The 25,283-nt window shown below is 37.0% G+C and overlaps 2 protein-coding genes and 1 long non-coding RNA gene across 5 annotated transcripts in view; 1 reads left to right on the plus strand and 2 right to left on the minus strand.

Annotated features, from left to right (window-relative positions):
- Positions 1-25,283, plus strand: part of LOC148645597 (TBC1 domain family member 2A) — a 343,714-nt gene that overhangs the window by 302,654 nt on the left and 15,777 nt on the right. For 2 of the 3 annotated variants that reach the window (XM_088611885.1, XM_088611886.1), the window contains one exon: positions 2,340-3,360. In XM_088611885.1, coding sequence (XP_088468011.1) covers positions 2,340-2,418 — 79 coding nt within the window. In that variant the 3' untranslated portion in view covers positions 2,419-3,360. Of the gene's footprint in view, positions 1-2,339; positions 3,361-3,730; positions 3,848-25,283 lie in introns of those variants that run through there. The other variant, XR_015928206.1, reaches the window with a different exon arrangement.
- Positions 7,796-22,466, minus strand: LOC148645598 (uncharacterized). Its single transcript, XR_015928067.1, has 4 exons — positions 22,234-22,466; positions 14,124-14,243; positions 13,180-13,284; positions 7,796-12,557 (listed from the first exon to the last, which is right to left on the minus strand). It is a non-coding gene; the product is annotated as an uncharacterized LOC148645598 (long non-coding RNA).
- LOC148645599 (ras association domain-containing protein 10-like) lies at positions 19,703-22,234 on the minus strand. Its single transcript, XM_088611154.1, has one exon. It carries the CDS (start codon positions 22,065-22,067, stop codon positions 20,673-20,675), a length of 1,395 nt encoding a protein of 464 aa, XP_088467280.1. The 5' UTR covers positions 22,068-22,234; the 3' UTR covers positions 19,703-20,672.

The raw sequence follows: 25,283 nt of genomic DNA on the forward strand, positions 1-25,283 counted from the left end.
TGTTGCAGAACTGTTGTTGTCTGGACAGGATGAGTGAGTAGCTGTTTGCCCTTGGAACGGTTTTCTCTCAGACACAACACCGGTTCCTGATTTTGTGTGTTTGGTTTTGTGGTCTGTTGCAGGGGTCATTCTGTGTTATGTTCTTTTGCTTCCTCACCATTTAGTCTTCAGTGCAGTGCTGTGTTCTTTGGAAAATGGAAAGTACACTGAAAGCCAAAGGGGAATATGCAACTCCTCTACACACCTACAGCTTTCAGTCCTCTTTGTGTCATGAAGTCCTCTTTACAAAGGAGGCCAACTTACACCAGATACCATGGAGTTACCCAGCATTTAACTCAACATTTGTGGCATTCCTTATTAAATGGAAGCCCTTTCTTTTTTCTGTTTGTATTGCTTATTACATCCATGAAGTGAATAATAGCCATAAACCAAAACAGTTCTGAGGTTTTGTAACTCAACTATTTAAAATGTCAAGGCAGTCAAGTGATGTCATGAACAACATCAAGTAAGCAGTGTATCCTTCCTGAGCCTGAGTCTTTTCTCTGTGATGACTCTGGCCTTCGTTGACAATTAACAGTTGCTCATATCTGATCTGGTGTAGAGCCTACTTTTCATGTTTGAAGTCTTGCCTATCAAAGTGAACATCATCATTCTTCTATAATAAACAGACCTTTAGTTCGCATGGCTGAAAAAAGTGCTCTTGGTTCATATGAACTTCCTCTGGTTATCAGTCAACTGCTAATCCTGGAGAGGGGTAACGTCAAAACTGCTATTAATCATAAAACAGACCAGATTCATATAGCTGTGCAGCTGTTCTGTTAAATTGAATCTTTTCACACTATGCACTTGGCTTTCAATGTCATTGATGGTATTAATGATGGAATAAGGCACACTCTCCACAACTCTTCATCTGGATATTTACATTTTCCTGTTATTTCTGTTATCTGATGTCCTCCCATCTCTGATTAAGAGAGTGACTAAGAGCAGGGCCTCGGGCTACCCCTGACTCCAGTATCATGCCTGAGTCTGGGGACTGTTTCTCTCGGGTGCCTTTTGAAAGGGGTTGCCTGCTTGAGGTGAGGAGAAAGGCAGAGCACATTTGTGCTGCACTGCAGTGTTTTAACGGATTAGCACTGAGCTGGCAGATTTCGGTTGTCAGTTAGCCAATGCACTGTGCAGGGGAAATTAAGTTCTGGGGCATTTTACATTTGAAAGGAAAAAGGAGATATTCTCTTCAATAAGGAAAACTCCAAACCAATTACAGAGAATTTACAGTGCCCAAAAAATATGATTACACACATTGTATAAATTAAAGCGTACTGCTTTGATGACTTGGGGAATTGCTAGAATACAATTACTTGTCGCATTTTCAGCAATTTTAGAAATTTTTTAACATTGGGCAATACATTATTTTTTCAAACAATTTGCATGTGGTATTAGAGGTGATATATTGAAGAGCATTTACAGTTTGTTCTTGTTCTCACCACTTTTGTACAGCAAAAGGTATAAAAAAGCTGCCGCTTCACTTGTAACCTTTTTTCAAAGTCTATTGTTTCTATTAATTGAATACAATCATTGTTTTACAGTCGAAACCCGCCTTTCATTCGACAGTTTCCCTGTTTGTCTACCAAAGCAGATATGCCTTTAAATTAGCATAAGAAGTCATACTGGTTTCTTGTTTGTGATCAATTTAAAGAGGAGTTACTGTACTTCTCATAAGTGGATGGGCTGTAGCTTCAATGCTTTAACCATCTGTGCCATTTTTTGTTTTTTGGCTTCTGTAGTAGTTCTTACATAAATATATTGAATTCTGCTGTAGGAGTACTCTATACATAAAATAGATTAGAACATCCAAGAATGTAAATGTTTTTTTTACCTGTATCTACTGTATTTTTCAAAGAAGGAAGATGAAGTAATTCACTGTATTCTTGGGACACTGGCATTCTGGGGGAGGTGAAGCTGCCAACCCAGCAAAGTAAAGAAGTGTGAATTCTCCAATGTAGTTTTGTATGTCTGAACAGAGTGGGGTGGTGTACACAGCGTATACATAGTTTTCCCCAGGCTTCAGTAAGGCATTGACTGAAATGGAGAACAGTACAGTATTTTGTCACTGGATTATATTGTATGAGAACTGTTTTTGAGTGTTGTCATGATTTATGTACACTACAGGTTTTGAGTCGTACATTTGTTTTGTGTATGTATTGAGTTTTAGTGAATGAAAAATTGTCCAGCACCACATAAAACCTTTCCATTCATAAGCTTATTTGCTTGCTGTTTTTGTCTCTGCTGAGAATAACTTGTCTGCAGACTAATCACTTTCTTTTCTTATTTGGTTAAAGGGAGCCGTCACCAAGACATAGCACACTGAGCAAGACAAAGAGCTCCTTGGAGAACGCTCAAGAATTGCAACTTATCTGAGAGCTGAGGGCGTAAAGTGGAAGAACGGGTACAGGCTATAAATTAACCTCCTAAACGGCAACTCCCACAGTAGCTGACATGCTGTTAATATTTGAAATTATTTTTAATAGCTCTTTTTAAAAGAAAATTCACATGACCAGTATAGCAGGTGTAACAACATAAAAAGCAACTCGAACGAATTCAATCCTTTACACAGTTGTTTTTAGCTCATGCCTTTTGAGATGTATGCCGTGAGATTCGCTCTCATCTGGCTACTAGTAAATGATGGTTTTAAAGGAAATGGAGTGATACTTTACTAATGTGATATTTCACTACTCCTATTTTAAGAATAGCTCACTGTTCCTGTAGTTTTTTGCTGTTTGGCTTTACATTGCTAACCAGCTCACACCAAGCTAATGAATGTACAAACCACAGACAGACCTCTTTATTTCTAAACTTGACTGCTGCGTTATAACTGTCTAAACAGGACTTCACTTGGTCAAAAGCTGTATAATTAGAAAGTTCTTATTTACATAATGGAGCCTTTGTAATCAGACTATAATTGTGCTAAACTGAAGGTTTGAAAGACAACAGTCTCATAATATTGGATACTCTTCAGAAGGCTTTAGCTCGTATTCCTTTTAGAAATCTAATTTAGCATTTAAATGCATGAGTCATTTTAAGATGTTAGGCCTATAGACCTATAGCGGTACATATGAATCAAATATTTATCATGGTTAATTTTAAATTATTTTGATAAATATTCCTAGCTAGATTTGTGTGGTGTTTTGAGACATTCATCCACCTTTAAATTGCAAACGCAATGTATTTTTGGTTTTTTGTCAGCTATAAATTAACACTTTAAAACTTTTCCTTGTTGGCTTACTTGTGAAAATGTAGATGCATTATTGTGATTTGTTTTAATACTACTTTAAGTTAATAAAATATTTATCACTTTTCAAATGGTCTCATCATTTATTCATACTGTAGCAGTTTCTGGTACTTGGCTTTCTTGCAATATATTATTTCTCTGTAAAGTCTGTGAAGCATATGCATGTCTTTTATACCAAAGTCTTTCTTTTCACAGGCACAATAAAACTGGGGGCTGCTGTGATAACAGCTATAATATCAGTATATATATATATTTTTAATTTACAAATTGCTTACTTTGAGGTCAATACCTAAGCTTATATACCTGTACCCAAACATCTGATACATCCATACAAAAGGAGTGTGCAGTCTTGAAACAGTCTGTCAGTTTTAAAGTACTTCTTTTAAAAATAATCCTTGTATCGTCTCTGTTGTAATACAACTGCCGTATAATTTCATGCAGGTCAGAATAACTTCACTGAAAAAGGTGTGTGAACAGTAGAATGTGTAAAGATGACAACAGAAGTCATGGACAATTAGAGGAAGATTAAAGTTGAGATCCTGTCCTGATGGTTTTAAGGTAAGACCCTTATAAAAGCATACTAGAATCAGCTGACAGGGCCTCAAGTGATACTTAGACCCAAAAAACGTCTGGTGTATTTGACAAATCAAGGGATAAACAGTCTGTGATGAGTTGGTAAAGTGGCGAAAGTAAAGGTCTTGAGACGGTTCTGTGCACAAATGTGGAAAACCCTTCCTTATATAATTTAATATGGTCAGCTTTCAAAAGCTGGGTGTTAGAATCTGCCTGCATTAATTGTCCTCATGCTATTTTTCATTCTGTAAGCTCTTCCTCAACCAGGGGTTTAATTTATAGAGTATACACTATTGTCACAGTGTACAGTATCATACATTTGTATCACAGAAGAAAAAGGTTTTAAATGCAGTGTCAAAACCTGAATGTATATATTCTCTGTTCCTCTTATGTGTACTGTTGTGAGTGAGAAGAGTTAGTGACCAGGTATTGTTTGGACCTTGGAGCAGGTTAGAACCCTTATCAGGAGCATCAATCCATTTGAGTGTACTAACAGCAGTCATCGCCCCATCAACAATTCCTTGTAACTTAAAGTCAAAGCAGTACTGTATTGAAATACTTCACACTGTACACAGAGTAGAAGAATGGACACTATCATTAAGCTTTTTGAAAGAATCAACAACAGTAATTATATCAAGTATACCTTTTACATACAAACACTGTATACTGTACCACCCCTGAAAACCTACAAATAAACACACCTCTGCAAGTGAGTGAAGAAGTCAGAGATACAGATTTCTCTTTCATAAAGGTGTTTTGAAAAGGTTTGGATTTGCCACACAGGATAACCTCTGCAATAATGATTGTTATAAATCATTGCTTTTTGAGTCATCTTATTAATTATTTTTCTGATTGGGGATTAAGAAGTCTTTCTGACACAGTATTAATTTTGAGCAATTTAGGGTTTTTACAGCTTGTTAACTTGTTTGAGCCTGTAAGCCAATATGGTACAGTGTCCTGGCAAAGCAGTGAGGTGGAGGCATGTAGCTGCTGAAGTCATTTGGGAAAAAAGCATAATGCTACTTTTCTCGCTCTGCTCTCTTACCAATGAAGTGCTGTGAGAAAGAATTCACGTAAAAGATTATATGCAAGAACTGTGTTCCCTTCAGATGTTTTAGAAATGTGATGTAGTACACACTGTGCCTGGGTTTCTCAATGTATTTCACAATATTTCAACCTGTTTTATTTTGACAAATTCTGTATTGGCCATGTTCACAGTTCACCACTGTTCTTCAGATGGGCCCTGAAATAACTGTAAAACATTCTTTGTCTATCATGTTGATTAGCAGCTCCTAACAGTTTTGTTTTAATTTTCTAAAGTTGAGAAAATTCTCCTGACTTGTATTTTTCCATAAATGCATATGAATTCATGGATAATTACCAAATTATCTTGGTAATCTAATTGTTAACTCATGCTGTTTAGTAGGACTGTTCTGCTTTAGGACGTGCTTTTAATTGTTCCTATTGCACTCAATATTTAATATGCAGGACATATCTTTCCCCCATGAAATGCAATAAATTACGTTAAAAAGTAATTCAAACTTGGAAAATAGGTATTTGAAAAATCAATCCAATGATAGACGAAACATCTCTTCTCGTTCAATTCCAGGACCATGATCATCCACATCAGCTTTGCTCCCTTTCTATGTAATTGACATGTGGACTTTGCATTGAAGTGATGAGCCTAAATAGAGGGCACTCAAGTAGGAGGCACTGCAGTGTTAAATGGCTTCGTTTGCGTTTTTGAGCACACCCTATAGAGGGAGGGTGATTCCTGTCCCGAATGGCCTTCCAAACAGCAAACTAGTAAACCAACAGCAAAGAAAGAAAATAATTTGATGAAAACAAAGATTGGTATATGAGTCTGCCATGCACAGATATTCAAACAGACGCTTACTATGTGTATCCTCAGACTCCTACAGATATTGAATTTTTTGTTTTGAATGTAGTACTTGATATGCTGTACTGTAGATGGAGAAGTACAGTATCTGTTGTCAATAAGTTAACCTTGTGCTTTTGTACTGCATTGATAAAGTAGTTTGATTTTCACAATCTGACAGCCTGTGAATGAGGTTTCTGTTACACTTGGCTATTTTGGGATTTATAAAAGCACAGTGATCATGCCCCTACTCTTAATCTATTTGGGTAGTGACCTGTTGGACAATGGAATGCTGTATGTTCTGTATACCTAGCTGTCCCAGCAATGATGAGAGCTTATAGTTCAAGATCAAAGGCAGTTAGTCTAAACAGACAGAGCATGGCAGGGCTCAGACTGACACCTTGATAACCTCGGGATGGGAAACGAGACTCTTTAACCTATTGCACTGGAAATCTTTTGGGTCATTAAGGTCAGATTAAATGTGTAAACTCCCGTCATATTTCTCACAGGAAAAGCAAGCCTACGGGAGAAGAACAAAATTGAACCAAGGGTCCTGGACTGTGTTTTTAAGAATTGCTTGCTGTGTGTTCATGTTTTTAAGCTGGTAGTAGTAGCTTGCCCTTAAGTACAAGTATGGCAGTAAGAACCCATTTGGGTGCTGTTTCTGTTCTGCTTCACCTCTTTAAATGTTATATCAGAGCTTCATATTTTTTAGCACTGAACAATGGAGAGACATACAGTACATTAAACTAGATGAGACGCATCTACATGTAATTCTAAAAAAGGATCCAGAAACAACCAAAAAGCAAATCTGGAAACTAGCCTTTTTTTCCCCAGACATCAGTCAGTACCGAGCTTAGTTGTTATTGATGCTGTTTCCCATTAGGTGCTGCTGTCTTGTACATTTAGAGGCTTGGGAAGGATGAAACAGCTCACCAAAGACCGATAACGTTCCTGCCGCAGCGCAGTGGCAGGAACTGGAAACACTATCTTATGTGTGCATTACTGAATTGGGGAGCACACCTGACAAGGAATGAGGGAGATTTGCAAGACTGGTATTTTACTGAAAATATAAGAAAAACATATTACCACACTGAACACAAATTGTAGGTTTTAGGCAGTGGAGGAAAATTGAATGCCATACAAAATGTTCCTATCTCCGGATTACAAATTAAAGGTTTCTAAATATATGTAATTAATGTAAAGCCATTTCAGCAGTTTAAAATGCATATACACTGATCCTTGTTAATGCTGAGTTCAAAGTTACATGCTTTTCTTCACACCACCAAATACTCAGGAGTAGAAAATTAGCACTCAAAATCCTGATTGTTCCCAAGAGATGAACTTGTCCTGGAACATTTATTATCATTCTTCATATTCTTTTCTGTTTATTTTCCATTGACTAGCTGTAATTAAAATATTAAATTTCTAAACATCTATTCATGTTTTTCTTTCTTTTCATATTTTGCTTGTATGTGTAGACCACACCTACTAACATATACATCCTGTCTTCAGATTCGTACTCATCTCTCAACACTGCACTGGCTATTTTTTATTGGCTGCTATAGATATATCCCCATGAGGTACAGGTAGGCTACCAAGCGCCCCATCTCATCACTTACCCATAAGCTGTATGACATTGGTTCAACTCTCTCCCGCCAAAACCAGTTCTAGTTATGGGAAGTGATTTTTGAGGGTGGCTGTGAGGTTCTGCTTTCCTAAAAGATATTATGGGAATGAAAGAGGCGGGTGTGTGTTTTGTGTAGCACCTTTAAAAAGTGTTTTCTTTTAAAATAGAAGAACACTCTGCTTGTAAAGTTCTATCTATGTGGTAATCTCTTTGACAGATGGGAACAAGCAACAGAATGATAGCTCAGGGGTCAGAGTCCTTTTTCAGTCCAAAAGGCCATCTTTCATTAGTTCATGGGAATTGTTGGCAGGAAACGCAACTGCAACATCTGCTTCCTGAGATTCATGTGCTGAAGCAGAGGGAACACGTGTCAAGAAGAACATCCTGCTCCCCTTGATGAAAAAACAAATCATCACGCTTCTAATTTCAGTGCTGTTTGCTTTTAATAACTTTTTTTATGGACATAATACCACACTACATTTCAATAGAAAATGGCAGATGATGCTAAAGGTGTTATGGTTGTAATCCCAGGCCTAAGGCTTGTTGATGTGGGAAAATTAAACTGCCTGTGCAAAATGGTACTTTTTAATCGCATTTTATGTGGAGTTATGCAATAACTTTTGTCAGGAGAATACCTGATTTGTAGGAACAGCCAGGTCTGTTCCTGTAGTTCTTAAGGTCGCTCCTAAACGCCTCTAAACAAAACTATAACAATAACACAAAAGCAGAGTTTTCACTCTTGGATTCTTTGGAATGTTGTTTATTACGGCTAGGATTCATGGTTTAGTCTGTTCTGCATGGAAACGATCACGTTAACCTTAGATATCACAAGCAAGTCATAAGCAGCCAAAACACTGTGCAGAAAGGCACCATAATCTATAGTAGTAGTATATAGTTTGATAAAAATAGTTTTGATAGAGACATGGAGAGATCAGCTACATTGAAAGGCAGCTTTCACATCTATTCCCCATCGTGCCATCCTGGATTTCCTCCTTAGCTGTAAAAGACGTGAACTGGATCTGACTGACGCCAGTAGTCTGTGACTGTGAAGGAGTCTCATGCCCGTGTTCTGTTGAGACAGAATCACTGTTTCCAGGTTTATCAGCAGCTCCTTGCATGAGAGTGATGCTGTAAAGTTGTTTATAACCGATTGGACAGTACTTACTGTATATTCCCCCTATACTTAATAGCTTGGCTGGCACTCTGTTTCCCAACAATGTGAGGTTGAAACATGCCTCTGTGGGCATGGCGTTTGCTTTGAGCTATATTGTCTGCCTGCTGTACTTTCGCACTCTTCAATGAGCTGCTTTCGTAAAGCCTATCCTCCACACAATTACTGATTGGTGTAACTGTGATTTCAACTAAAGAATGTGATTAGAAGGCTTGCTAAGTTTGACACCAGTGCTCTCTTCACATATTTTTATGAAGGTTTGAAAAACATCATCAAACACTAGACACTATCCCTTAGTTACTGCAGAAGATGCACTTGGCAGTTTTCTGTATATCTCTTGTTCAGTCTGTCATTATTCCCTTGTTCCAGTTTGTAACATTAAGTGGATCACATTTCTTTTTTTAGTGAATGCTTATTGGGCCAGTTTATTTAAAAACTGTCAGCAATAAAAAGTAATTCACTCTCTGTTTATAACAGTATTTGATGAGTGAAACTGCACCCGAAGAAACTTTTGGAATTTAGTAAATTAACATTGTGACTGGGTTCTGAACCTTTGTTTGGTACAAATGTCTTTACCTGTTATTCCATTACAGAAAAAATCCTGTCATTCTCCTGCATTGCTGTTAATTTTACATTTTCAGTGACTGCTTCCAAAGGAATTTGAGAATGTTTTGTGAAATGTGATGCATACAAGTTTTTCCATTGCTGATAACAAAAACTACCTCACCTTTGGAACTAATCAATTGAAATTCCTTAAAACCGTAAACACAAAGACTGCAACCAAACCATTCAGGGAAATTTTGCTTTTAAAAAGCATATAGATTTGAGAATTACTGTAAACAAAACTCTAAAATATTTTTCCTTCAATTAAAACGCAATTGTTTGTGACAGCTATTTATCACAACTAAAACATTCACTATGATAGACTTTATATTAGGCAACAAAAAAGATAACTAAGAACAACAACATAATTATGTAGCTTAAGATCAGTTCTAAAGGACACTGGGATAAAAAGTTTTTTAGGAGCAATATATTTTGTTTTGGCTATTTTTTTATATTGAGTTCTAGGAATTTTAATTTGAGCATGATTGTATTTTAATTTATTAGAACCCAACATACATGCAAACAGATGTAGGAAATAACATTACCAGAAGCTAATTCTGCCAAGGAAAAATATTTTGAAACAAGAGTTTAACATTGTAATACAGACCTCTGTATTGTTACAGACATTATCCGGATTTGACAAGTTATGCTGTCTGTATCAGTGTTTTTCTTGATGTTTCCTTTCACAAGAATGGCAAGATTATTTAAACTAGACTTTAAAGCAGCATTGTGACATGTGCATAAAACACAGTCAAGGACCTTTCATGTCATTCAACATAAAAAGTAACTGTAAAAACTATAAAAATGTTATGGCTTTTATGGCTGACACATTGTTTCATTTGTGGAAAAAGGCAACAGTTTAAACTTTTTCAGTCCATGCTTTTCTTTCAACAAAGAGCTAATTCAATCATAGCACCTAAACAGACATCTTTAATAATCAAGGTAACTAAAACAAGAGGCAATAATGCTTGACCACCTTCAGCTCAACAGGATGTTTCTTTCCAGTAAAAGTTCAATCCTATCCATATAATCTGCTTTTGGTACCACACTTTATACAGGCAATTAGCATCCATAGCCTTTTTTTGCTAGATTGATTCCAATTTAGTACAGCCTATTCATTGCACTCTGGGTAGAAGGCATTTTATTATTATTTAGTCATAATTTCATTCAATAATTATTAGTGCAATTAATTTACACTATATACAGTATAGCTCTATTCTGTTGGAATGAATATTGTCAGGGTGTCTCATTGAAATGAAATGCACTCACTGACCTGCCACTTAAACTTTCAGCGAAACCTTGGAATCTCCCAATCATTGGCCCAGTATGGTGACAGGGGACACTGTGTTGTAGGAGGTATCAGGACAGTTTCCTGTCTAACTTTCACTTGGGAATTGAACAACCTGGCCTCTTTAAATTTCCCCTAACTTCAATTCCTCAAGCAGTTCCTCGCTTTTCCTTTTGATCTGCTGTCTAGTGAATCTGCTTCAGTGTCTCACCCAAGCAGGTGCTGCACTTCAGGGGTGGATGAACTGGGTCCCCCCTTTATCTGCAGTGCCTTTACATCCTCTGGGCTGAAAACCTCTGAACAACTGCAAGGAAATTTTCTCCTGAAATATGATTCTTAGCGGTTCGGCTTTCATCATTTTCATCTAATGTAGCAGAATGCGGCTACTATATAAGTGTAAAAAATGGAGCTAGTGAACAAGGGCAAGGATCGGAATGTACTCCTACATTCCATGTTTTTTTTTGCCTTTGACAAAAAGCAGAGTGTGGGGTCATGTAGTCCTCACAGATACATTTACAGAGGTAAATATTTAATCAGTGACTTATTTTGAAACTAGATGGATCGCTTGCAGTCCAGTATTTTAAATTCCATGTCATTACACTCCACTGTAGTCTGGTTTTCGGTTGCAGTGTTCCTGGGGAAAGAATTGCCCCTAAAGCTTTTGGTGTATTAATGTACTTCATCAGCTTTAGTATGGTTTGTGTGTACTAAAAAAGTTAGATGATACTATGTGTTTAAAAAATTCGGTTAAAAGCATTTGGTTCCCTTCATGGGCTAGCATTTTGTCCGTTTGATGTTGGCAGTTTACAGGCTGTGTTGACAGTGGGGGGCATGCGTGGTTGATTTGAAAAATAACACTTGTCACCCAGTTTATATTAAGCTATGACAGTAGCTCAGCAGTGTATTTTGTCAAATTAGAGCCAGTGAAACAAATCAATCAATAGATCAAAATAGTCATTTGCTGTTTGCTTTACAATTATTTTAAACTTAGCGCTTAGTTCCTGCTGCATTACATAGGTTTATATGGATAATTTACTGTGAGAAATTTACCATAGAATTTTCATATTTTTCAAATGGTTTTATACTTGTTTGATTGTGGACCTGACCACTGATTTCAGAGTAAATCATGTCTAATCCATAATAAATGTCTAAAGCATGTTACTACAGGGTGTAAGTATGAAAGCGTAGTGAAGCCCCAGACAATTCATAGTGACAGTAAAATAACATCCTGTGGCAAATGCACCAGGGCAGACTGTCATAAGGGTTAAATCCATATTGTTTTTGCTCTGGTAACATCCCCCTTGCTGTAAGAGATCTTGCAAAACAGCTTTTCCTTTTTTTGGAAAGTATTTTTTTATGTGACAAATGATCTCAAACTTGCAAAACAGGAGCAAGTGGAGATTATGTCATGCTTAAATGTTCGTGCATTAAAAGGATGGGTGCCAACGGCGCGTATTAATTTCACTTAATTGCCGTGGAATGGTACCTGTAATCTTTTTCTCTGAATTAATTAGCCTTGGAGGCAGCACTTGCCCATTGTTTTTTCATCAGAGGTCTGTAAAGATCCCTGATACCTGTGCCTATTCATTGCTGGCAGCATGCAGTAAGGATATGATAGGACAATCTGCACATGGATAAATATATCCATGAACAGATATTATCATGTCATCATGAAATGTCCAGGATAATGTCCTTTAGGTTCTCAAATGAGTATCAAAGAGTAGTTCTGGTACACATGTGAGGCTGTGCTAAACTATCATCAATCTAGCAAAAAGAGATTATAACTGCTGATCCCCTGTTTAAAGTGTGTTACCGTATGTAACTGTGAAATAAAAACCAAAAGTACATAAAACTGTGGATGGGACAGAACAATAAAAATAAATAAAACAAAGATCAAGAGCAACAGTGTTGTAGATATTGTTTCATCTGGTGAGGTCTATAGGGTTGAGGAAGGTTATAGTGCCTTTCAGTCACATCTTTTTCTGTTTGCAGTCCACCCAGATTGCTTTTGCATCTTCATGTTCTTCGGATTTTTATGGTTTGCTATACATGTAAATCTTTCAAAACTTAGCAGTGGTCTAGTATCGTCTTTAATCCACCTTCAGATTTGTCATTTGAGACATTCTGTAGCCAAAATAAACAGAACGATGAGGACGTTCAAGCAGGAAGAAAGAGTTGGACACAAAGATTAATTAAAAAAATTAAACAAAATGTTAGGAAATATAGTTAAAAGCATACATATTAAATCAAGAGGGGTTATGTTAATGTACTTCAGATCACCATGTTATAGAGAACATTTATTCAAGGTATTAGCACACTAGAATTGCACATCTTAATCTTAGGTTGTGTTGTCCTGTTTGTTTTAGTGTTTCATTTTGTGCTATATTACTATAGCTGTAGTATATATACTAGCAAACCTAGTAAAATCAAAATGAAAACAGCTTAAGACCAAGTCCTAAGTGACACGTTTAAATGATTGTCCTTTCCCCATCATAGCAGCAGCATATTTTGTGAAAAGAATTATATTTATCAGGAATGTACCAGAATATATGATATGTATTCTCTGGTAATCCTTGTTTTCACATTTTTGAGATCACACTAAAGTCCTTTAAGGACACTGGCTTGTTTTTGGAAGCGAGGCTGCGTTTCGTGTTAGTACCCATTGTCATTTTGACATGGCTTAGCACATAAAAGTCTGTTTTTTTATTTAAAGGCAACTCATGTCATTTTTGAGTGAAAAGCATACCTTGTCTTAATGATGTAAAACTAATTGTGCATGATGAAATCGCCAGAGCAGGGACTCATTAGAGTGCAGGGATGTCAGGATATGTGCAGGGAACTGGAAGAGACCCTGTAAGGGATCAAAGAAAACAATAGTAATTACCCCTCATGCCCAGGAGAGTCATTCATTATTCTACAAAATGAACATTTGCTATATTAGAAAAATGAACTAGCACTTTTCTCACCAGATAAAACCCACTTAGTTTGAAGTCTTCTGTGTTTTTTTTTTTAGCCTTACTTTAGTGACCTATACAAATAATGTTAATCTCTTTGAAGGTGAAATTCGATTTAGAGTCTTGAATATATTGTAAACAATTTACTCAATTTATATACAGTGGTGTAAAATTTTCGACATCACTCTCATTTTGGACTAAAGTCATTATCGCATCAAGCAGTGTAGCTGCAACATTACATCAACAACCGACATTCTGAAGCAATCCTATAGAGAACGTCAGGACAGATTTTACTATACTAGTGAACCAGCTAAGGAGTATTGGAGACTTTGTTCCCTGGAAAATGGAACTCACTTTTATAGTTGAGACTTAGTTTGGGGAAAGAAAGTCCAAGACATCCTAAAGAAACAATTTTAGGAAGGTACTAATCCCGTAATCATTTATCAACTAAATACTTTTCACGGGGCTGTGCTTCTCAAGATGACTTCCTAACTTCAATTTCAAAGGGTGTAGGACTTGTTTTTCTTTCTGCGCTTGACACCCTGAAGCTGAAAGCAGAGGCTTTAATCACAGAATAAGTGGAGACAATGAGTGGCTTGATGCAAGTGAGGGAAAACCTCATGTTATCCACATGAATGCAAGAATCATCACTGCTGCCTCAACATTTGTAAAGCTCCTGTACCTTTGAAATGCTTAGTGGAGAGATTCCTGCAAAGGGGCCAATTATTTTGTTTACCTGCATTCTAGATACAATTATGGAGGAGACAGATGAATCTCTCTTGTATTCCATGAGACAGTGTAGCAGCTTGAATCATGCCAGCTTTGAGCAGTGGGCAGTACTGTCTCCAGAGGGTTGCTGCATGAAAAAATGTACACAATATCAGCAGGCTGGTTCATGTTGGAAAATTGTTGATCGTATGTGCAGCTACAAATCATGAAGGGAACGCCATGGACCTTTCCTCATATAGATTTAACAGTTTTAATATATATTAAATCAATGTTTTGGTTGAGGCCATTGTTTGTAATTGAAATGTGAGTCATTTAATTTTTTGAGAATTTGGAGATTAAAGGAAGGGTGAATATATTTATACAACATTTATGCTTTTTCTCTTAATATTATGTGAGAACTTGCCCTTAATCTGTGCTTGAAGTTTGTAACGGTGACACTGTATTTGGTAGTGGGGTGATGCAAGTGATTTCTCAAGATGCTGGCATGTTTTCTGTGCACGTGGGAATATACATTTACAATATTCCTTGATCTAGGTGAGTTGTTGCCGATTCCCATAGGCTTCACAGATAATTGGTAGTCTTGTGTCATACAGTCTAAATAAAACCACTCTTAACAGAAAAATAATTGTTCTATATTTACTGTTGTTGTGCCTTATTTGAGATAGTTCTTTTAACACCACAATTTAAAATTGGTCACGATATGCTTTTGAAAAATCCAAAAAAACATTTCAATCTAATATTTCAGACTGTGTGCTGTGAGTCACATAGTTTATATATGTTTGTTCTGGAAAGAGAAACCCGTAACCTTTTGACAGTGTAAGACTTTCCAAGTAAGGTTCCTTATACTACTTCCATTTTCAGATTGCAAACAATAACTACAGGTTGGTTTCTGTGGTTTGTTGATAAGAAAGCAATTTTATAGTGTATCACCCTGGCAACCACCAGTCAGGGGCCACTCCACAATGAAAGAGTGCTTAACAACTTGGACTTTAAAATTCTTTTCTATGTGCCATATAAATTTCTTTGCTATTTTAACCGGGACAGTGTGTTTGTACCACGGCCTCCTCCCTGTACTCCTGTCTTGATAAGATCTATGGCTGCTTGTTTCTCCAGCTTCAACAAGCTGACAGGTTTACAACATCACACCTTCATGCTATTATATATCTACATACTGTACATTTATTTTTAATTCATTTGAGAACTGAAGAGACTCCCAATGTAATTCCTAAACCATCCATCTGGACAGATACAATGAAGGTGTTATCAAAGCAATTGTGTTGAAGTCCAAGTTTTTAAAAAAAAACGTTAATACAGTCACAAATGACTGAAGACTAAACATTTACAGAAATACTGTATTACAATTCATTGTAATTCAAGTTTTTCATTTAGAGCATTGGATAACCTGAATTAAACCGTTTGTAGAAATATTCTTAATAAGATGTGAATCCAAAAATGATATACTGTATTCGTTTACCAACACCAATAATATTTAAATACTTAATACTATTCGAATAATTTTTTGAGAACATTGCACTTGACATTTTTTCTATGAGCCCTTATTGCTTCCATCAAGGTTAAATAGAATACAGTATAATGTATCGCTCTTATAATCTCATTGATTGTTGAACCAAATGTGAATGTCTTTTCTGGCCACAGAATTTAATATGCTATCTAATCTTAATTAATGTTTCACTAGATATGTGGCTTTCAGAAGGCCTGTATCAAAGGTGTTTTAGAGCCTAACAAAAAGCACTGCTTTCACCTGAGCTGTCAAAGGCTCATTTTTGTTACTGATAATTATCTGTGTTAAATGAACCATTCAATTCTGTAGATGTCTATAGGGGTTACAGTCTTCAGGGGAGATTTGGTGTATTTATGATAAGTTTCATGCATATATTTTTTTATGCGTAAATGCAACCAGTATTGTTGAAAAGAACAATAACTTGATACATTGATTATCTTTAGGAAATCATTCTTTTGCTTAAAATTTTATTTTGCGCTGCTTTTGAAGATTTCAGACCTCTAACAAGTACTCACAGTATATATTTTCAGACAGATGGCTACCACCTCTTGATGATCAGGTGCTGTTTTGTGTGAGTCTACAGGGATAACTTGTACTGCGATCACTGAACAATTAGATCTGTGAGCTGCTTGTCTTCTGAAACTGCCAGATGCTAGTTTTCATCCACAGTTTTGAGCTTCAAACTCTGTGAATGGGAAATTTCTTTCATTAAACCCCTTTTGCTCATTCAATTCCACTGATACAAATTTCTTTAATCTCTCTGTTTATACTGATGGCACTATTAATATAACCTTTTGAAAGCTTACAGTTACTGTTCAAAGCTATTTCTGCATTTTGGCACAAATATTTTAATTATATTAATTGGTGGGTCCTCTTTTACATTTGAACCAATTTCAATATGTATGCTCAGTTCCATAAAAAAGATAAAGATTTTGGTAATGAGCATGTTGTATTTTACAGGAAAATGTATTATCTATATAAAATATGTAAATCAATTATTTTTTATAATCTAAACTGACAAGACATAATCCTCATTATTAAATTTCTAAGATGAAACCATCTTGATCTCACCCTATAAACATATATTGTATATAGTTAGTCTGTTTACACAGTATACTTCAATTTTGTTAAATCATAATTAGGAAATGTAGATTATGTTGATATGAACAGGCTGCTTCTACAAAAAGATGAAATGTTCATTTATTCCCAAATCTAGGATGACCTTTTAAGTAATTCTAGAACTTTCAAGTTCTGTTTTGTAATTCCTCCTGTACCTGACAGGACGTGATAAAAATGCATATATATAGCAAGTAAGTGTGACTTATTGATCACAGCAGTTAGAAAATGGATGGATGGATTAAGTGATAGGCGAAATGAGGAACTCAAATCCACATCTTATTTAGGTTATAAACTATACAGATGTTTATACACATTTGTAATTATAGTACATAGCAATAGGATTACTTATCAGTCTGAAAATACAAGCAAACAGAATGATTGTTGTGCAAGCTAGAATTATTGAAACAAGTTTGTTGACATTTTTATATAATGGGTGGTGAGGTTTCCATCTTGTCTGCAGCTATGATTGAGCAATGACACTCATTATGCTGGGGGAAAGGCCGGTTAACACACACATTCCTGTACGCTTCCTTTCCATCAGGATTAAATAGAGGGATAATTTATAGGGGGTCTGAAGTAAGCAGTTTGGAAACTGGTCTCTGGCCAAATAAAATCAACATAGCAAAATCACTGCATGCAAGTCAGGTGTTAATAATTGAGGTGACTCTGCCATTAGTTCTGTACATCACACTGGAGAGAATGGGAGGCGTGGCAAACAGTGACCTTTAGATAGAAATGGTAAAACAGGGGACTTCAGGCGCTGTGACGAATATGGATCAGAAGTTCCACTTGGAACAAGTTAGAGACTGGCCAAGCAATACCTGGATAGTGGCTATGAGACTCAGTATTATTTCAGACAGCTGATAGAAAAAAGTCAACTTCAAAGAACGTGTGCTACTCCTTGTCAGACTAAAAGGGCAAATAATAAACAGTAATTTTACAATGTAGCTTTAGCAGCAACAAATGTAATCTTCAATACCTGACACTAACACCTTATCATCAATTATAATGACCTCAAAATCTGCTAATAGTGTCAATCACTGTACTTAGTTATATTCATTAAAAGAACAATGTGAACTAATACCCAATTACACTGTAATGCAAATGCTGTATGATCTATAATACTGCTCTCTTATTTTAAATTCTGTCAGTCACTGTCCTATACAGACATGTAGAAATAGTTAACATTGCATATTTCAGGACTTTGAAGCTTGGTTGTTTTCCTGTGTTTGTGTGTTTCTGTGATCTTAAAGAGTGGGTTTTTAAGTTTCTCAATTTTCCAGCCAACAATTAAACTTGGTAATCCTGTGTTATTTTACTTTGCTGTTGGTGCAGGTTCCTTCCTGTTTGGTACGTAGTGTTTTCATGAACTCTGCACATGATAATGCCACTGCCTGTACAGTTTACCATGCTTTCCATGAGCATTCTGAATTAGCTGTTTCTTTCTATTCAGGGCAGATCCAAATTTACAAAACTCTCACGTTTCAAAAATAAAACCCTTTTACAATTTTACCTAAAATCTAAAAATCTGTTTTCCCGTGAGGGAAATACAGTATTTTTCAAACTTGCAAGTGCCAGTTGTGGGTAAGGTGAAAGAGGCCTCCTTCATCACCCTATAATTAGAAATGCTGCCAACTCTTCAGGTCAGAAATACAAACTTTAAGAAAATTAGAACTTTAATCCTCTAAAATGAAAATATGCAGTGAATAAAGAACGTACTATGTGTTGAATATGAAACAGCAGTGGAATTAGCTGGCTTTTTGCCACAAATGTTGGCCTTGTACTTAAACCTGTCCTTAACCCTTAATTTTTTGCGATTCTTTTCTTAATGTGATCATATTATAGCATGCATAATCTCATAATGGTCAGAGAAAAGGTAGAACAGTTTTACTGACAATAGTAAAATCTTTCTGTAGTATCACATGCGGTATGGGGTACACACAACCTTTTACTTACCTATTGTTGACAAATAGCTCAAACTATAGTCTCTAGAACTCGCTTGTATAAAAGTGCCAGCTAAATAATTAATCATACTGGATAGTGAATATTACATACACCAGTGTTTTTTTTTATCTTGTTCATTCCACTATAGGGGAGCATGCTGAAGACATAAGAGTGTGATTCACTTTGTGGCAAGTGTTTTCATAATCTTATGTTCCCCACCAAACTCATTTGTGGTGTACTATTTTTGCACTTAACACAAAACAAAACATTTCGCAGTTTGCATTCAGCCATGTTCGAAGGTAAGAGGTAACCAGAGCCTTCAGTATCACTTTCATTCACTCCAGGCCTTTCTTCTGTTTTATGCCCTGTGTTATGTGGGTATAGAAACTTCAAGGTTTTAAAATGTGATTTTCTAAGATTTATTGCTTTATAGGCATAGCTTTTTTTTCATGTGGCATAAATTTGAATGATCCATGACATTTTGACTGCATGGTGCCAGTTTTTCTTTATTTTAGGAAAGGACTCTATACCTTCCTGAAGCTGTAATCTTTTAAAGTAGAATCGCCAGGTATTTTTTGTTGAATAGGTAAGTGTGTGTTTTTCATGTCTGTGCTTGATGCAGAGAACCCCAACACCGCACACAGGGGAGAACGAGACTCCTCCCACCCACCCAGCTTTGAGCCACTCATTTTTTGACACATCACTAGCAGCACAGCCAATCAGAGAGGAGACGCATTCCTCACTGACAGCAATGCGTGCTGTGCAAGTGCCCAGGTGATCACAGGGGTCACTGCGTTTGCTGAGAGCCCAGAGACCTCTGGCCAACTTAGTCGCTCAGCCATTTGTGAGTCATTACTGGGGGAATCAAGGCCACAGTTGACTAGTGACATGACCCAGGCTCGAACCCATGATCATAGAACCCAACGTGGTCTTGAGCAAACACCTTTCAAGTTGTAATTTTGAAACTCAAACTTTCTCATTTATCATAAACACTGCAGTGCTGTTGGTATAACACTTTAATGTTATAAACATTAAATAGGTACTTGTATCATAAATGTAATACACAATTCTTCTGGAAATTCTGCAGGTTTTTTTCATTTCAAATGTCTGTGCTTCAGAAAAGGTTGGGTAGGAACCTGGATACAAGTTATTGCTTTACAGAGACCTCCCCATAATTCTAAATAATTTAACAGTCTCATGCATCAGTAGACTGAAGGTATGACTCTAATCAGACAAACACAACGGTGCATGACGTTCTGGGCGCATAAAACATCAATGTGAAAAAGAATGAAATGGAATGAAAAACACAAAAACTTCGATGTTACAAAATCCTTGTAAAAATGATTAAATAAAATCCATTCTTTTAAAGCTACATGGAATAACAAATCGGTTAAAAAGCTTTACTAGCTTGCCAGAAAATAGAGTTGTATTAATATCTACAGAACTTCACAGATTGATCGTGTCAAATTCATGCATTGTTGGTTGTAACATAGTCACTCTTCCTGTGCGTAGGTTATTTTAAAAGGAGATGCATGCGTTAAAAACACTAACTCTTGGTTATGTTTTTTTCTACAATTTGAAATCGTGTTGACAACACTATCGTCGCAATGTCTTTTTACGCGCTTACAGTGCACTCGTTAAGTCTCTTTATTCTACAGATATTCGTTAACACCTGTTCGTCTCACTTCTGAAGTACAGATCAAATGAGCACATGTATAAATCTCCACTATGTAACCCACTGGCCAGCACTTCATACCTACCATACCGCGTAGGACACTTAGCACTACTGTTCACAGGTGCACACTTCAGTGATAAAATACAGTGCGTATCGATCTACCGGTTAAATCAATACTTTCTGTGATATCTTGTTAATAAATTACGCGTGCAGTGTTTTAGAACCAGTATGTTAATATTGTTTTTCCTCTTTAAATATACTATTCCCTGAGTAAATGGGTAACGGTTCAGACTTTTTTAAACCAAGGATTCGCAGACAGGTGTTATGTCCGAGTCCTGACTGTGCATAGAACTTAGTCCAGTGTCCGAGTCCTCGTCGTTTGTACCGCACGTCTTGGAGAGACCCCTTGCCTGTTCTACCCACCCGCTGTGTGTGTCCAAAGGAGGCAACATTTCAGTCTCGGTTATCACCGGGCTGCTCTCAAAACCATCACCCGCACTTTCGGATGTGTCGACCTCCTCCTCTATATCCAAGGTGTCCACTTTTTCCACCAGGTCCCTCAGTTCTTCCTCTTTTGCATTCCATAGCTCCTGACTAAAGTCCAAATCACTTTTAATAGCTTCCAAATCAGTGTTCAGCCTCAGCCCGATATACAGGCTCGTGTCTAGCTGAGTTTTCACTCTTTCTTGCTCCAAAAGCAACTCATTCTCAGGTGAGGTGTCGTCTGCTGCCGAACCTGTTACTGTCGCGTCTGCAGTGAAGACGGTGTCAGTCTCTGCTAAACTGCTTTCTCCCTCCTTGTTTGTGAGCGCTTCCTGGCGTCTTTTCATCCACCTCTGATTTAGCTCCTCTTGGATCTCGGCAGTAATCCTGTCCATCAGTGCCTCCTGCTCTTTAAGTTGCTCCTGCAATTGAATAACTTCTTCACACTTCCTAGCATATTCCTCAAACTGGGCAAAAGCTTCCTCGGAGTGTGTTTTGTTACATTCGACCTTAGAATCTGCTTCCAAGCTCGTATCGACTAAGTACGTGTCCTGCACATAATTGATTCCATGCCTTTTCATTCTGTCGAAGTGAACTTTAGCTTCGTACCTGTCAATCTCCCGGTCCAGTTCTTTAATCCGCTGGATTTGCTGACGAATGGTGTGATCTTGGGATAAAACCAGGTGCACTAAGGTTTCCATCTTTTCCACGGAAGAGGTATCCTTGGATAGTGCCTCTTGCCTTTTCTTGTTAATTTTATCCAATTTTCTAAATGCCTTCCTGACAATTCGACGCTGTTTGTCTTGGGAAAAAGCCATTGTGACTCTCGCAGTTCCTTTATATATGCAAGGGCTTTGCTTACTGAGAACGACCCGAGCCTCTGCGCTCCTGGGTCCGTTGTTAGGCAGAGACGCTTCGTTTTTCACCAGCACAAACCTCACATTCTCCTGCTCTTCTCCCCATGCGGTCCAGAGACGAAGGATTTTAGTCTTGTTCGGCAAAATCCTCTCAAAACCTCTCCACTTCTCCACTATGCAGTAAGATTGAGGTGAACCTGACAACATTGCCGCAGATACGCCTTGCTGCAGATTCTGGTCCTCCAAAAGCACTTTAATCACGTCGGAACAGGTAGTGCGCCTGGACAGTCCAGAAACTAACTTCTCCTCTCGGCAAACCCATACTGATATTTTACATTCCTCTAGATCCATTTTCAACTTAATAGTTGATGCAGTTATTGTAGAAAACTGTTGTTCTCTTTTTAGTCACATATAAAAGAGACCTGTTTCACCGAGTCCGGTTGAATATGCAAGTCCCTTTCGAAAAGACTTTAGAAGGAGGTTAAAGAGTTTGTTAATGTTACTAATGTTGCATTACCTGCAATTCCAAAGTTAATTTCGACTTCATATCAGAATGTTCCCATTCATCGTTTCAGTGCTCAGTTGCTCGACGTGGTGGTATTTACTGAAGTGCATCACATTTCGCCTTAGAGATCCTTTTCAAATACTGTGCAGGCTGCCGGAATCGCGTCCGCCCTCGCTGTCAGAGCTGACTGGTGTATTCAAATCAACCCGCAGCACTGTGCCTCTAGCTTTCCAGCCTGCACTACTACTAAGGCCGTTTTTTTCCATGGTCACATGACACTTCTTAAACAATAAGTTCTTAAACTTCCCAAATAACACCGCCCATCTCTCTTGGGGGGAAAAAAAAAGTTGACAGTACACTTTAAATAGTAATTTGAACCATCTATTCATCTCGCATACTTATATGTTACTAAATACATTCCCAGCTAATTTATGAGTTATATTCAGCATTTGCGGTTCAAGCCCTTTTGTTTTACGAACTCCTGTATAAGCTGTGTTATCTGTTTTTTTTATAAGACACTTCTGTGTTGAAGAATTTAAGATGGAAAAAAAAGCTCTGGATAATTGGAACATTATCAGGCCTTTAAAGTCATTTACATAGGTTTTTGAGCAGAGGTCCTTTAGGTTACATGAAAAAGTAAAGGGATGAGGCTTTTGATAAAAACAGGTTATTCCTTCCCAAACTGTATGCCTTTCCAGAGCTTTTAGCACATCATTTCCCACAGAAAGGCTGTCATGGAAGACACCCAAAGTACTGCTCAGGGAGTAGGGCTGTGAATTGAAAGGAGGAAAGAGAAAAGGTGTGGTCTGAAGAAACAGGGCTTGCTTCGGCCTGGTTTGAATCAGCCTTTGCTTTCAGACAGTTATCTATTCCCTACAGCACTGCAGAACTATACTATGTGACACATTTTGCATCAAAAATGTGTTTTATCTTAACGAGTCTGAAATCTGCAGAAAGGCACCTCATTGAGGCTGCACACATGGACAAAAAGGTCAACTTTCATGTCCACACTGACATTACATAACATACCACCACAGTACACAAGAAAGGTTACAAACCAGCCATTCCACCCGCTTGGATGGTTTAGTAGTTAGCAGTTAATTGAACCCAGGATCTCATTCATATGTTTCCTGGAAGAAGCTAGGGTATCAGCAGCTTGTATAAGATGGCTAAGAGCTTCTTCCACACTCCTACAGTATGGAACTTGGTTTAGACTGTACCTAGGCTCAAAGCTGATGCAAAAGACTATACTGAACGGCAAAAAGCAGAATACTGAATGTCCATTTCGAAATACAATTTCATAGCTCATTTTTGATCATGAGTATAAGTTTCCTTTCTGAGCATTAGAAACAGTTAGGAGCAGCACTCCTGGTTTAAGGACAGAGGGTGAGTGAGAGAGTCTTGTGTGTTTCCCAGGACCCAGCATTGTTTACCCTTTGTGGGAAAACATAAAGACAAGCTTCTTTTTAATATAAAAGGAGCCCTCCAGGCTGAGAAGATTTTTACAAAATTCTATTAGAGAAGTGGACCGCAGGCAGGTGCTGTCTCATTGACAACCCTGCCTCGCCGATTCCATTTTCAATTCATTTAAAGGCCATTTTTCCCCCCAAAACAGAAATGTTTGCCCATGTTGTACTGCACAGCCACGAGATGTGGTTCTTAGATGACAGCATAAGTATTTTAGGCTTCTGCATTAACTCAGTTCATTTTGTCATCTGTGACTTTCTAAAAACCCTTTACATAAGAAACAAGATAGCAATCCATTTCACAAACATGATGTCATTAACATGCATGAAAGAGCTCTTGGTTTGTGCATATGACTTTTTCCAGTTTTTATTTGGCTTACTTTAAAATTATTTATTTTATAAACAAAATCCTGCTATATACATTACACCACTAGTAAAACACTTTAGATTAAAAGAGTAAAAGATCATCTTCTCCCTTCTCATACATTTCGCTTAGTGTTCAATCAAGCATGTGAAAGACAGTTCCTGTGTGCTGTTTGAAAGGAATGGCTTTAAAAAATGTTCATAGCTTTTATTAATATATATATATACAGTATACCAATAAAACAGTGCATCTACAATAATTCAAATCTAGTTTGGGATACTGTGAATACAATATACACATTTTGCATATCCTTGAAGAGTATATCAATATTAATGGCCTTAAAACCTCTGAAAGACTGTCTATTGACAATGAATGAGCGACAATGAATACCACACCTATTACTGTTAACTCGGTACGCTAACTCATTGTTTTGTGCTCAGCTAGCATGTTATATATATAATATGCTAAGATCTGTGTCTTCTAAAGCATGTAGAAGCATGCTGCTGCTTTTCTCTAATAAACAATAGTTTTATCAACAGTACTCACCTGTACTTTCCCAAGGTATTCCCTGAAAACAACATACTGTTCAGCTGTTCCTTTTTAAAATACAAATAGAATAAAGACATAAAACCTTTAGAACCTAAGTAGTGTGGTCTTTGAAGATCTAACTATTACTTAAAGGTCTAATAATATAATTGTATTGTTTTTATCCAGGATATTTTAAATTAATATAATTCATATACCTAAGTGCTAGTACACTAGTACATAGCTAGTACACTTAAGAACTCAGCATTATAGTGTAAAAAAGTACTTCAAGTTTCATTTAACCATACAGCCTATACAACATTGAATTATATACAATGACATCATCATGCTGTTTAATGACATACATCTGTATGACATTCATTTGTTTAAAGTATTACAAAAATAGCTGAATGTGCAGTTTTAAATATAGAGAGGTAAAAAATCAAAAGACTGTGAGAACACACAGCCTTGTAACCTGTGTGGGTTCTGGACTTCATGAAAGTCATTGAACAAGTAGGGAGGAAAACTAGAAATGTGATGAAGCTGTGGATACTGTGTCCAAGGCCAAATTCCTAAAACAGAATTTCCACTCATTCTAAGAAGAAGGAGGCAGTAAATTTGTGTCACATAAATCTTGCACAATGCTAACTGCAAAGTCCCTGTAGGCAGTTTAAGTGTTTGCTTTTGTAACATTAGGAGTCTGTTTT

The sequence above is a fragment of the Lepisosteus platostomus genome, chromosome 18 (assembly GCF_059453375.1).
Source record: "Lepisosteus platostomus isolate fLepPlt1 chromosome 18, fLepPlt1.hap1, whole genome shotgun sequence".
NCBI lineage: Eukaryota > Metazoa > Chordata > Actinopteri > Semionotiformes > Lepisosteidae > Lepisosteus > Lepisosteus platostomus.